This window comes from Podarcis bocagei, assembly GCF_964188305.1.
Source record: "Podarcis bocagei genome assembly, chromosome: 9".
Lineage (NCBI taxonomy): Eukaryota > Metazoa > Chordata > Lepidosauria > Squamata > Lacertidae > Podarcis > Podarcis bocagei.
Genome location: NC_138134.1, coordinates 17,973,947 through 17,988,179, shown reverse-complemented (window position 1 = coordinate 17,988,179; position 14,233 = coordinate 17,973,947). Strand labels below are relative to the sequence as shown.

At 42.6% G+C, this 14,233-nt stretch overlaps 1 protein-coding gene across 2 annotated transcripts in view; it reads right to left on the bottom strand.

Moving 5' to 3' along the window:
- The window catches only part of KLF3 (KLF transcription factor 3), a 40,585-nt gene that overhangs the window by 6,695 nt on the left and 19,657 nt on the right, over positions 1-14,233 (bottom strand). The window contains exons 2-4 of one of the 2 annotated variants that reach the window (XM_081207893.1): positions 12,559-12,653; positions 1,106-1,574; positions 212-362 (exon numbers count right to left, since the gene is read on the bottom strand). In XM_081207893.1, the coding sequence (XP_081064019.1) occupies positions 212-362; positions 1,106-1,574; positions 12,559-12,615 (677 nt within the window). In that variant the 5' untranslated portion in view covers positions 12,616-12,653. Of the gene's footprint in view, positions 1-211; positions 363-1,105; positions 1,665-12,558; positions 12,654-14,233 lie in introns of those variants that run through there. The other variant, XM_081207892.1, reaches the window with a different exon arrangement.

Here is a 14,233-nt window from a genome sequence, read left to right as displayed (position 1 = left end):
TAACTCAGAAGCTAATTGGCAGCTAGCACAATTCTTTCAACAGCGGTGTAATAGGATGCAATATTCTGCCTTGGTCAGCTGAATTTTGCACTAGCTGCTGTCTCCAGGGCAGCCCTGCATAGAATGCAACACGGTAATGCAATCTACGATGAGGACGCAATTAATTATTGTGCTCAAATGAGGTAGTATAAGACTCCAGTTAGCTACTTACTCTTGAAGCATTGCTTGAGGAGGCGACAATGAGGTCATCAGCGGAGGGGACATTTGTTCAGGATAGTAGTCATTCCTAGGAGATTCCATGCCTGGTTCCACCTTAATAGATTTCCTTAGGGCTTGCTTCTCATAAGATTCTATAACAGACACTACAAGAAAAACAAACATAGCAAATAAACACATTTTCCCATCTTCTACATGCCGCTTGTAACTAACATAAGGTATTCCTGTGAAGACAGTAAACTGCTGAATATATTTTGTAGGCTGGTAAGTTCTGCATTTGAAACACTGTTACTTGTTGCATTTTTTACTGCCCTTGCCTCCTCCAAGGAGGTCAGGACTAGGGCTGGACGATACCTGGTTTTCAACATCATGATATATCACCAGCTAAACAGCGCAATATACTGATATATCACGATGTCTGAAATAAGGATGGAGCTAGGCATTGGCTGGCTTCACTGTTTTTCCCATATCATGATTTTTGCCTAGCAGACACACATACATCACGATTCGTAATATATTGCCAGGTCAAAAAGTACGAAACCAGTACCACAATATGGACTTCAGTTTTGGATGATATATTGGTTTATCACCCAGCCCTAATCAGGACAGCATCCCTTGTTTCTGCCTTTCTGTCCCCCTTTATTGTCACAAAAACTGTGACGCAGATTATGCAGAGAGTTAAATGGCTGGTCCATGAAGTAGGAATCTACTTTGCCTGCTCTTAGTTGAAAACACTTATCTTCCGTATCACCTTGTAAAAGGATAAACAGAAGCAGTTTTGCCATGATAGATGTGGCACGACTTTAAGAAGAACATCAGGTTCCTTTTTAATTTATCTTTTTTTTAAAAAAAAAGGGATGGGGAAGTCCACCAAAACCAGAACCTTTACCTGGCATGCTACTTGGGTTTTCCAACTCTTCTGAAAGGACCGTGGACACCATAATAGGATGCTGAAGGGGAGGAGCATACATAAAAGGGACAGGCTGCACTACGACGGGCTGTATAACTGGAAGCATCCCAGGGCTTCGAAGTCCATGGCGAGAAAGAGCTGCCATTACCGGAGGAATAGTTAATGGCATCGTGAAAGGCTGCAGTTTCTTCATTGGTGGGCTGGGTGAGGGCAGGTTTAATCCAGGTGAGCCTCTCCTGGGCTGGAATTTCAGGGGTGAAGGAGAAGGAGAACTTCCTGACGAAGGAGGCGAGCTCCGCTTCACTGTGAGGTCGACAGGCTCAACTTGCACTCCGTTGCAAAACCCTTCCGAAATCTGGTAGATTTTACTGGGCACCATGTTTGGCGTTGAATAAATGACACTGTACTTGTTGTGGTTCATTTGGTCCATGTAACTGGAGCTGAACGACTGTGCAAAAGAGGGGAAGAAATAGGTGAAATGGAATCCAGGACACAAAATACGCTTTGTTAAATAAGGGATCATCTCTGCGATGCTTTAACCTGAATTCCACTGGACTCAAATATGAATTGAAATCCTACACAGATATTCTTTGAAGTGAGAAGCTCAGACACACATAATTCTGCTTATGCAGAGCCATACAGCCCCACGAAGCAGATGGCTTACAGGTTAGCCATCCTTGATGCCTCACATTAACCACTTCTGCCACATTACAGAATACAGTGGTACTTCGGGCAAAGTAAGACCTCCTGCTGCTGCCGCACCGCCGGAGCATGATTTCTGTTCTCATCCTGAAGCAAAGTTCTTAACCTGAAGCGTATGTAACCCGAGGTACCACTGTATATTTTAATATGTATCAGAATCTTCTGTAATAAAAGTTGATCTGGTAGGATTAATTCTGTACCTTTTGGTGAATATGTCAAGTCAGGCCTGGCTACAAGGTTGTGGACTCAGCCAGCTCAGATTCTAATTCTAATGTGAAGACATCCACCACAAGACAAGGACAGTCCTGGGAAAGGTTTGCCATGTTTTCCTGGAACAACTGGGCCCATCAACACTTTGTTGTTGAGCAGTAGAGGAAGGCTACTTGGGAGGAAAGCCAATTGGACATGGCCCCTATGCTGCTTATTTTTGTTCTATTCTACTGTTTGCAGTAACAGAATTTCTTCAGCATAAATGTATTCCATTGCATAACTACATGTAAATGTGTTACATGAAACCACAACATCCCTGTGGATGTTTTAATTGAGACCTTTCGACATCTGCAGAGGACCACAACTCCCATCACCTGTGACCACGGGCCATGCTGGCTGGGGCTGATGGGAGTTGGAGTCCAACTACATCTGGAGAGCAGGGTTAGAAACTCAGGTATATATTCTAGGTGTCAAATGGGTCCTTAAACCAAGGCTGCAGTGTCACCAAAATGGACTGTCTAGTTGCCATTTGGGGGCAAGACAACTCTAAAGTCTTATTTTTCAAATGACGGGTTGCTGCTTCTGGTTTTATTTTATATGTTGTGGTTTTGTTGTGAACCGCCCTTGATTAATTGATTCTCAGTTAAACATCTAGCTAGTTCAGATGATGAAGAAAAGTCACTTTTCCCAGGGACAGTCCACATATATATTCAGACCTATTCAGACCTCTTTTTCTTAATGGTGACTGCTCCTGCTCAGGCTGCACAGAAAAAGCCATTTGGTTCTGGAAATCCATTCCGACTGCACAGATAAAAATATAACTGATAGAATTCTACAGGATGGGGGTATTACTGTATGTAAACACTCCAAATCCAATGATCCCCAGATGGTGCAGATGTCAGGCACTATCCTGGTGCCCAGGCATCTTCGCTTGGTTGCAAGTAGTCAAAAGCCAGGCGCAAAAGTACCTGGCTAATTTCAAATACTGTCGAGAGCCACTTGCACTATTTGCTCAATAATCTTTCCAGACTCAACACTTCAGTGCCTCTGCCCCATCAAGCATATTTCATTTGCAATCTTACGCCTGTCACAACCAAAAGAACACTGAAGCAAGGGAATTATGATAATTATTCAAGGATACCGACTAGGGAGACACTAATAATTAAAACAGCACCAAGCATCTCGCTCCCAGGATTGGCCCAAGCAAAGCAATCCAAGAGGTCCACCCCAGCACTCCCTGCAATATTGCAAGGGATCCTGGGGCACACCTCTTGGATTGCACACCAGATCTGTGCTGCTCAAAACCACTGCTTGGGTTGCTTATGCAGTCGGGCTTGCACAAGATTAAATTGCCACAATAAGGCCAAATTAAACTCTTGGATTACCATTAGCAGAACAAAAACTGCCATGCTGCGGTGGTGACAGGTAGGCAAATGCATTGAGGTGGGTCTAATCATGCAATCAAGTGCAGTTCAAGATACCTGGAATGCTTTTCACTCACATGAAACAGACATATTCCTGTTTGCCCAGGTATTTTGATGGCTGAAATATACTGTTCCCGACAAACTTGAAATTAGCAACTGTGAGGGTATCTGAGTGTTCTGAAATGATTTCAGAATATTTAAATTGTTGTTATTTTTTAAAAAAATGTTTCCTACTTAAGACTTCTTTGGAAGCAAGGGCGGCACATAAATTTAATAACAATATTAATATTTCTGAAATACAGCATCTTGTGACCTGGTACTATAAGCTACTGCAAAAGCAAACATTTGCAGTGCTATGACAAGTGTAGCAAACTAATCAAGCACAGTCGAATGCCATTATTAGCAGAAACAAAAACAAAAAAATCACCATACATGATCATAAGTTGTTGTGAAGCTGAGAACAGAGGACAGAAGAGAGCTGGGACAGAAACGGAGACAAGCGCAGCATCCAAAAGGGATTTCAAGCACCGCAGGAGCCAGCTGTGTAACTGCAACCCTATGTGCTTAAAATTGGGTTGCACGTATTGGGAGCACACCTTGGCAGGCAACATAGCAAGATGAACTTGCCCCACCAGTGAGAAGACACACCTTTAGTTACATCAATGCAAGACACTCAGTGCACTGTTTCATGGCTATAGCATTGGAACATCAGGTAATGGATTTCAAACATGAGTGCAACCGGAACAGAAGTTTTGAAAAAACACAGGATGGGAGACAAAGTTGTTGCTCCATTCACTGATGGAGCTTTCATCCAGGCAAGCACAGCTGCATTCACAGAAGCTGTCCTTCTGTGTGTGCAACTCTCCTCCCATTAATAGAGTGACTCCGTTGGACCTCACCCGTAATAATTTATGTCACCAATTCTGAAGTTCAAAACTGTTCATGTCAAGGAATGCCTTTTAGAAAGATGGTAATTGGACTTTTAAGAGATCACATTTTCTCTCTCTAATTAAAAGAGCCTTCCGTCCATTTTGATTGAGGTTGTTGATCCTAAGCGGACTTCCTTGAAATCAGTGCAACTTACTTCCTAGCACGTTTCCGAGCACAATTCAAAGTGTTGGTGCTGACCTTTAAAGACCTAAACAGCCTTGGACAAGTATACCTGAAGGAGCGTCTCCACCCCCATCATTCCACCCAACTGCGAGAAGTGAGGTTACAGGGAACCAGAAAGAGGGCCTTCTCAGTAGTGGCGCCTGCCCTGTGGAATGCCCTCCCATCAGATGTCAAGGAAATAAACAACCATCTGACTTTTAGAAGACATCTGAAGGCAGCCCTGTTCAGGGAAGTTTTTAATGTTTGATCTTTTATCATGCTTTTAATATTCTGTTGGGAGCCGCCCAGAGTGGTTGGGGTAACCTAGCCAGATGGGCGGGGTATAGATAATAAATTATTATTATTATTCCCATTAAACGTGGCTGCAAAAATCTGTACAACTGCACAGTCATGTGTGCTTAGCCCCCAGCGAAAAGCATGTGGCTTATAGGACAGAAACCCATTCATTTCAGTATTGTAGGCAGGCTTTTTTTAGGATTGTCTGGGATGTACAAACCAAAGCACAGGACTATAGCTGAGCTATAATGTAGCACGTTTTCCCCCCTCTAAAGGTTGCAGGTCATGTGTAACTTGCAAGCTAAATTTTAAAAGTCCCGTTTGCTTCAGATGTTAAGGCAACCATGGAATGCTTAAACAAACAAACTCCAGTGGGAAATACCTAACTGCTGAGGGAGAAAAAACACAAAATTATTAAATTATGCTAGGGATTCAACTTGCTCTCTGTTTCTCAGCTTGACAGAAAGAATTTTCATTGTGTTTAGCTACGCTAGCACAGAATTCACCCAAGTCAGCTGTTTTCGTGCCAGTCTGAAGAAGCCGATTTATTTTGACAGGGTTTCTTTTCCACATTTCTACTGAGCTGCACATTTCCAGTAGAAGATCATGAACATCATAGCAAACAAGGAAAGCTAGAGTGCAAAAACAGGAGAAGTGCGATAGGACACATCTGGTTAGTTATTACCTAAAACAAGAAAACCCCCACACAAATAATTTGTAACCCTTTAATGGGCATTAGGCAATAACCAAACAAAACCATGCCACTATGGACAAACTTAAGTTAACAAGTGACATCTGTCTAACCGAACACAATATTCACACATGATCTGAAAGCTACTCTCAACGGCATCACTTTGTAACCATTTGAAGTCTAACATATTCATTGCAGCATAAACTCCTTCCAAGCATTTAGCAGGCAAAACAGAGTACAAAGGAAATATATATATATATTTTTAAACATAGTGGGGCCAAAAAGTCATGAAATGCAAGGGGTAACGGTGCATCTGTAAACTTTCTATACATAGTTTAAGGAGTTTTTCCAATTTACCTTTACTAGTAGAGACATGAGTTTATAGGACAAAAGTGTGTGTGTGCGTGATTGCATGTTCATGTCTGTATGTCAGGATGTTAATGATGATGCTTTGCCTATGGTGTGTGTGTGTATATATATATATATATAAAATATATATATATATAATATATATATATATATATATATATATATATATATATATATATATATATATATATTCAGTCCAGAGTTGTACCTATTATTTTCATGTTGTCTGAACATGGCTGCATGGAAGATTCTAAAGTTGTTTGCGTTGTGACAGGAAAACAGTGAAGCTAAATTGGCTGATTGCATGTTTTCATATTAGAAGAAATGGTGGTGGTGGGGTGTTCTAATAATTTATTAGCAATAAATTGAGTTTATTCTGCAACTTTATATTTATGAAATAAATAAAAGCAAGTATGACCCAGTCACAACAATAGTCACTGCATGAAGACTATCTTTCTGGCTGTGCTATATTACTTGAAACAATAGTCACTGCATGAAGACTATCTTTCTGGCTGTGCTATATTGTTTGTGCTATATTACTTGACAAACTGGAACGTGTCCAGAGGAGGGCAACCAAAATTGTCAAAGGCCTGGAAACGATGCCTTATGAGGAACGGCTAAGGGAGCTGGGCATGTTTAGCCTGGAGAAGAGGAGGATAAGGGGTGATATGATAGCCATGTTCAAATATATAAAAGGATGTCATATAGAGGAGGGAGAAAGGTTGTTTTCTGCTGCTCCAGAGAAGCGGACATGGAGCAATGGATCCAGACCACAAGAAAGAATATTCCACCTAAACATTAGGAAGAACTTCCTGACAGTAAGAGCTGTTTGACAGTGGAATTTGCTGCCAAGGAGTGTGGTGGAGTCTCCTTCTTTGGAGGTCTTTAAGCAGAGGCTTGACAACCATATGTCAGGAGTGCTCTGGTGGTGTTTCCTGCTTGGCAGGGGGTTGGACTCGATGGCCCTTGTGGTTTATTCCAACTCTATGATTCTATGATTCTATGAAAGGTTTACATTTAGTACAGTGTAGTTAGAAACAGCATGGTCACAGTGATTACATGGCATACTGGGTCTTAAGCCTGCCAGGCAGAGTCCCGAGTTATCCTAATAGTATGTGGAAACAATGGCTGTATTCAGTTAATTAACTTCTGGCTTAATTAGCCAAGCTATGTATAACCTCCACAAACTGATCCACATGCAGCTCTCCTTTGCTCCCTTCATGTGAGCAGGAAAAGATGTCAGGAAGCTACTATCAAACCAGATGTCCTGCTGTATGAATCTGAACCAGAAACTATGGTTAACAGTTTGGCTGATTTGGAAACCATTAACCAGGTTTTCGGGATGCGGGTGGCGTTGTGGGTTAAACCACAGAGCCTAGGGCTTGCCAATCAGAAGGTCGGCAGTTCGAATCCCCACGACGGGGTGAGCTCCCGTTGCTCAGTCCCTGTTCCTGCCAATCTAGCAGTTCGAAAGCACGTCAAAGTAGATAAATAGGTACCGCTCTGGCGGGAAGGTAAACGGCATTTTCATTGCTGCTCTGGTTCGCCAGAAGCAGCTTAGTCATGCTGGCCACATGACCCGGAAGCTGTACGTCGGCTCCCTCGGCCAATAAAGCGAGATGAGCACCGCAACCCCAGAGTTGGTCACAACTGGACCTAATGGTCAGGGGTCCCTTTACCTTTACTTTAACCATGTTTTCAGTTTGTTGTGGTTTACCATGGCTTGCCTCCCTACCGACACGGAGAAGCTGCATTGCAGCTACACAGAACTGCATAGTTGGTTAAGTCTGGATTTGATCATTCAAACCGGAACAGCAGCAAAATAAATAAATAAACTGGATTAATTAATATTCAAAAACAACCTACAGGTATGAAGTAGTTAACAAACTACTGCTGAACACAAAAGCTATTTTTATCACAGATAAGGTGCTTGTTTAGACCAGCTGCTGTGGCCTAGTATACTGTTTCCAATAAATGCCAGCTCCTGGATTTTGCTAAGCAAAATAAATATATGGATGTGATGAACTTCAGAATCGGGTGCTCTGTTTTTCAGCTAGATCACAAAGAGACAGAATATATGCTCAATTTAGGCACGCAAGCCACTGAGTGATGAAATAAGTGTAATACTGCTTAAGTTATATGGCCACAGACACATTGCAACACCATTAGATGTTGAGTAGCAATTCTCTAATTTGGAGACCCTGGGCTATAAGGAGCACAAAGTGCTCGGTTTGTAGCCATCTGCAACTTTTCAAGTAGCTTTTCTATAATTAGAGAAGATCGGTATCTGGCTAAAAGGAGCAGCACTTCAAGGGAAAGAATATTCAAATATGTCACTTAATGTTCTCTGGCACAGCAAACAATTCTTCAGGGCGTTTTGTCTCTCTCTCTGAATCCTACTTCTATATGCAAGCTCTGTGAGGGTACAGAAATACTGGCAAGAATGTTCTTGATGAAGGCTGCATAATATGTGTCATCCAATTTTTAGACATCAGTCACGTGCCGGGGATTTTTCCAGGTCTAACCTGACCAAGATTGCTTTTCAAATATGTGTAAGCTGGAAAGCAATATAATCAAAATAACCGGGGAGTTGACATATTTCTTCTCCACTTCTCCACACCTAGGACAAAGTCCAGCTAAACAGGTCACATTTTGTGATCTCCGCCCAGATATGAATGCTCTCGTAAAGAGGCAACTGTGCTGTTAATCTGACAGAACTTGCTACATTGCATACAGTGGGTGATGATTAATAATCATCATCACTAAGAACTCACGTCAAATCTCCTCTCAAAAGGAAGATTTATGCAGGTCTTCTACAATGGACAGTAAGTCCTGTTCTTCTGTGGGAGATTTGTGTATTCATCTTACTTAAAAAGCAGGTGTACCCTATCTGCCTTTCCACCAAATATAGGCCTCAAAAGTGGACACTCCAATAGCAAAAGCATCTGCTGCTAATTTGTGCTTTTCTGGAAACTTCCGTGGCACTGTTTACTCTAAGGTAACAAGTACCACACTAACTATTTCACATCACATGTAGTCAACAGGGTGGAGCTCAGGCGACTCTGTAATTACATCTACTATATAGTTATCACTCATGTGTGTAGTAACACCATTCCCAAACTGCCCGGTCCACCAGAGAGATGACAAAATGCTGTGGGTGTGTCCTGCCATTATGCGATTGTGGTAAACCTTTTAAAACCGCACCCTTACAGCATTGCTAAAACTCAACTTCGTTTCTTTTTCCTGGTGCTAAAAACTGTGTTATTTACACTGGTGGCACTCCACTCTCAACAGCATGTCTTCGTGCAAAAACGTCAACTACTGTTTTAAGCGGGAGAAAATGTTGGGCCGCGTGACAATTTTGCCAAATACTGCAGCAAACGCAATGCTCTCGCTTAGAATCGTAAGATTTGCAAGAGGAAATGAGGGTAGTTTTATTCCACCTTCCAAAGGCAGGTGCCACCTTAAATTCTCTTCCTCCCTCCACTTCCAAAGCTTAAGGGGACTGCACGAACTACACGGGTCTGGTTTCTCCCAACACACCAAGTCAAACTTCGCTGGCATGAGTACACAGACTTCTGGTTTTACACCCACTCTGTTCCTCCCTGATCCCTTCTGCTGCCGTGCCACACTAAGCCAAGGTTTGGTTTAAGAAGCCATCCAAAAAATGAAATAAATAAATTTGTCACTCATAAAACCATAGATGGCAGGAGCATAGAATTGTTAGAGCTGGAAGGGACCGTGAGGGTCCAAACCCCATGCAATGCAGCAATGCAGGGCTCAAACCCTCAACCCTGAGATTCAGAGTGGCATGCTCTACTGACTGAGCTATCCCAGGAGTATGAATGCATTTACAGTGGTACCTCGGGTTAAGTACTTAATTCATTCCGGAGGTCCGTACTTAACCTGAAACTGTTCTTAACCTGAAGCACCACTTTAGCTAATGGGGCTTCCTGCTGCTGCCGTGATGCCGGAGCACAATTTCTGTTCTCATCCTGAAGCAAAGTTCTTAACCTGAAGCGTATGTAACCCGAGGTACCATTGTATACCACTCCGACCATGCACAATCCCACCCACTCCTCCTCTCCTGTTTATATCTGAAGTCTCTCCCCACAAAGTCATCACCTCTTCTTCCTTCCTCTTCTCACTCGAAACACATTCTCTCTCCACCACAGACACATAATAATAATAATAATAATAATAATAATAATAATAATAATAATAATAAACAACAAACACACGCCAAATCTTCACTGCTGCAATCCGCTTAACATCCAAGACCAATTTAGAGGTACACCCTTTGGTCTTCATCCATCACTATTTACAAACCACTACACTAGTGATGCAAAGCAAGCTTATCCCTCTTTTTTTGGTCAGAAGTCATGAAGTGCAGTCAACATCACATGGACTCTGAGCTGCTCTAAACATCACTGAAATTTCAAACTCTGTACCAATTTGGCTGCAAATCCCTTTAAAAAAAAGGCAACTTAATTTAAGGATGCTACAAATGGGCTAACAAGACAAGGATGCACTTGCTAAAATGCAATGTAATGCACACATTATTACATTGTTGTAGCATTAAACCTCGTGTACATGTTATGCCAGAGGTAGCCTTTAATTATCTGCTGATGGATTCCCACTTATTTCTAGCAAATTACTTCCAGCCTCTCTGCAGAAATAAGCCTACAGCTACTTTGAGGAAAACATAGCAGTTATCTTTTGGAACAGCAACCAATAACTACTTTGGTCTATAATCAACCACACTAATTACTTAGGAGGGCAATTGCATTCATTTCCCAAAGGGCAGTTCTTAGTTTTCTTGACCAAAACAGTGTGAACTAAAGGAGAAGTTTTAAAACTTCTTTTATGAAAGCATTTATTAAAATATATCCAGGTAAAGAAGCATTTATCGGAAATGTCCCCCACACCCCACAAGCAGAGTGTTTCTTAAAATTAAAATTGAACCAAAAGCTGAACACTGTTATTGGATACTTTCTAACAAACATTGCAAATATCCATGACAACTTTGTTTCAAAGTGACCCTCACATCTTGTATAACCGCTGGCAGGAATATCAGCAGCCAAACACACAAAGATGATCTAATTGTATAAGCTTCTCATTACCAGCAAGCCTTCGCATACAATCCTCTATTCAAATTTTCCCCTTTGTGACTATTTTCCAAGTACACAGAGGCAAACAAAGCAAACAGGCTTAGGGCACCAGACTCACCCTAGAACATCCTAGACCGTAAGCTCATTTCCTTGAACATTGCCAAGGTGCTCCCTTCTCTCCTACAACCTCTGTGTAGCTCAGGCAGAAAATCCCAAACATCGACAGTAAGAGAAAACATGGGAAATGCAAGTAAAGCTAACAGGACCAAATGCAGAAAGAAAAAGACTTGAAAAAACTCAGGTCTCACTTGCAGAGACCCCCCTGTGCCCTTAACAGCTGATGTTCAACATCACTGCATCGCCAGGCAGGAAAACTGAACCTGCTGAATTCCTGCCTGTTAAATACACAGAACCTTGGTCAGGGAAAAGGAGGCTATCCTAACTAGTCAGTGGCTCTCATGGGTGGTGCGCAGTGATTTATTTTTGTGCTTAAGGTAAAGGTAAAGGGACCCCTGACCATTAGGTCCAGTCATGGCTGACTCTGGGGTTGTGGTGCTCATCTCGCTTTATTGGCTGAGGGAGCCGACGTACAGCTTCCGGGTCGTGTGGCCAGCATGACTAAGCTGCTTCTGGCGAACCAGAAAAGCGCACAGAAACGCTGTTTACCTTCCCGCCGGAGTGGTACCTATTTATCTACTTGCACTTTGATGTGCTTTCGAACTGCTAGGTTGGCAGGAGCAGGGACCGAGCAATGGGAGCTCACCCCGTTGCGGGGATTCGAACTGCCAACTTTCTGATTGGCAAGTCCTAGGCTCTGTGGTTTAACCCACAGCGCTTATTTTACTTCAAAAGCAGCTCAGGGGTGTTTGTGGGAGTGTTGTTTCTTCTCCTGTGCAAATGATCCCTCTGGAGATTTTGCACTCTGAAACTTTCCTGGATGCCCGCATTTCCAAAAAGCTTCCCCATAGCCTCAGGTGTGCTTTCTGTAAGCAGTGGGAATCAGCCTACTATGCACCTGACACCTGTTCATTTGTGTGTGTGTGTGTGTGTGTGTGTGTGTGTGGTCTTTTTCACTTTGAAAGAATCTGGTGCAGAAAGATTCTGTCACGGGAAAAAGAAGGCCCTTCTTCCTTAAATAGAAAATCAGAAAGCACATGGATCACAGGCCCTCACAGCCTAATTCTGCGATTGAATTAAAGTTCAGGGGAGCATGCTGTGAGGTAACTACTGCCGCAGGAAGTGCCGACAGCTAGGAAGGCTGCAGAGCGCTAGAGAGATGTTTAATGGAAAGAAACACACATACAACTCCTGCCCACCTTGTGATGATTAAAGCTGAACTCTACGCCCACCAAAATTCTGAAGAAATTCAAAAGGCCCCTGGTTATGAAGGAGTAAAAAAACAAAACAAAACAGGAGCCTTGTTTGCAAGGAAAGAAACGATTTGTGAAATTGGGGGCAGGGGGCAGGTTTCAGCACAGCACGACTAGAATATAACCCATGACAACAGAAGCTTTAAAAAAATGTTTAAATACTAACCACTGGAACGGGTTCCATTGCTTCTTGTTTGATGGGGACAGGGTCAAACATTAGCATCTTCTTAGTCAGCTTTACTTATATTGTTGTGCAGGACTCTAGAAACACGAGGGGGGAAAGCAAGAGAGGGTTTTAAGAAAAGACAAAGCATGAGAAAGCTGTAGAATACTCAGCTCTTAAGTGAACATATTTCACATTACTGCGCATAGGAGTTAATTGCATGTACGGCATACAAACAACTGGGCGCAGTTTATTGCTACTGGAGAAAACAACCCAACATTGGGAGCAGGGGTAGAAACATGAGTCCCCTCTCAACTGTGCTTGGGCAAGGCCTGCATGCAAGTAATGCATACAAAACACCATATTATCTCCATAATCCTTAGAATAGCTCTATACCAGGCATAGGCAACCTTGGGCCCTCCAGATGTTTTGGACTACAATTCCCATCATCCCTGACCACTGGTCCTGTTAGCTGGGGATCATGGGAGTTGTAGGCCAAAACATCTGGAGGGCTGAAGGTTGCCTATGCCTGCTCTCTACTTTTAAAATTGTATTCTCATCTCCATGTAGCCGCTGTGGGTGCCTGCAAGAAGCTAATGATGGCATGCCTAAGACCACCTAGTAAGTTTGTCAGAGGAACTTTGCAGCTTATCCTCAGAAACTCTTTAGGTCGACACCACATATGAAGTTGTGCGATACCGTCTCAAAACTGCAGGAAATCCCTTTGCATTTATGCTATCACGAGCGCTACTTTTTGGCTTCAAAGCAAAAACGCATCTATGTAACAATAGGAAATATGTTATCAAGTACAGAAACTTTATTTTTTAAAATATGAGTCCTATTATCAGGGGTCAGCAAACTTCTTCAGCAGGGAGCTGGTCCACTGTCCCTTCAGACCTTTTGGGGAATCGGACTATATTTTGAAAAAATAAATAAATGAACGAATTCCTACGCCCCACAAATAACCCAGAGATGCATTTTAAATAAAAGGACACATTCTACTCATGTAAAAACACGCTGATTCCCGGACCGTCTGTGGGCCGGATTGAGAAGGCGATTGGGCTGCATCTGGCCCCCGGGTCTTAGTTTGCCTACCCATGGCTTATATGAACCCCACTCCCAGATGCTGAACTACTTTGATGTTTTTATCCAGATTTAATTCAGAATAATTAGCACAAGCAGCGGCTACAAATAACCAAACACTCTTGCTTCTCTTTCCTCCACATAAGAGAATGCATTCATCACACAGATGTCCTGCTCACATGTTCGGTGTCCGCAATGAGGTCTTAAAGTAACACACCTTGTTTATGGGGGAAATCCTGTACAGTTCCTTCACATGCTGTTCTGTCAGCTGGAAAGCCTTTGCATCTGTCGACATTTATCCTAAAGTCTGGAATTGATTTCTAATACCACCTAAGAGGCAGTTTAAACCAGGGATTGGATGATAAGACCTCCTGTTGGAACTTCGATTCTAGGCTCTGCATGAGCTGTGAACTCACTGGGAGAGCTCTGGGCCTCAATTTCCAAAGGTAAAATGGGCGTGAACAGTGCTTTGTAAGGATGACTGAAATGTACCACGGAAGCAATAACTGGCATAGCTCGATGGAGTCAAACTGAAATCATTTAACTGTTTGGCACGAGATACAGGCTGTAAGATGTAAACAAGACAGTTTCACTT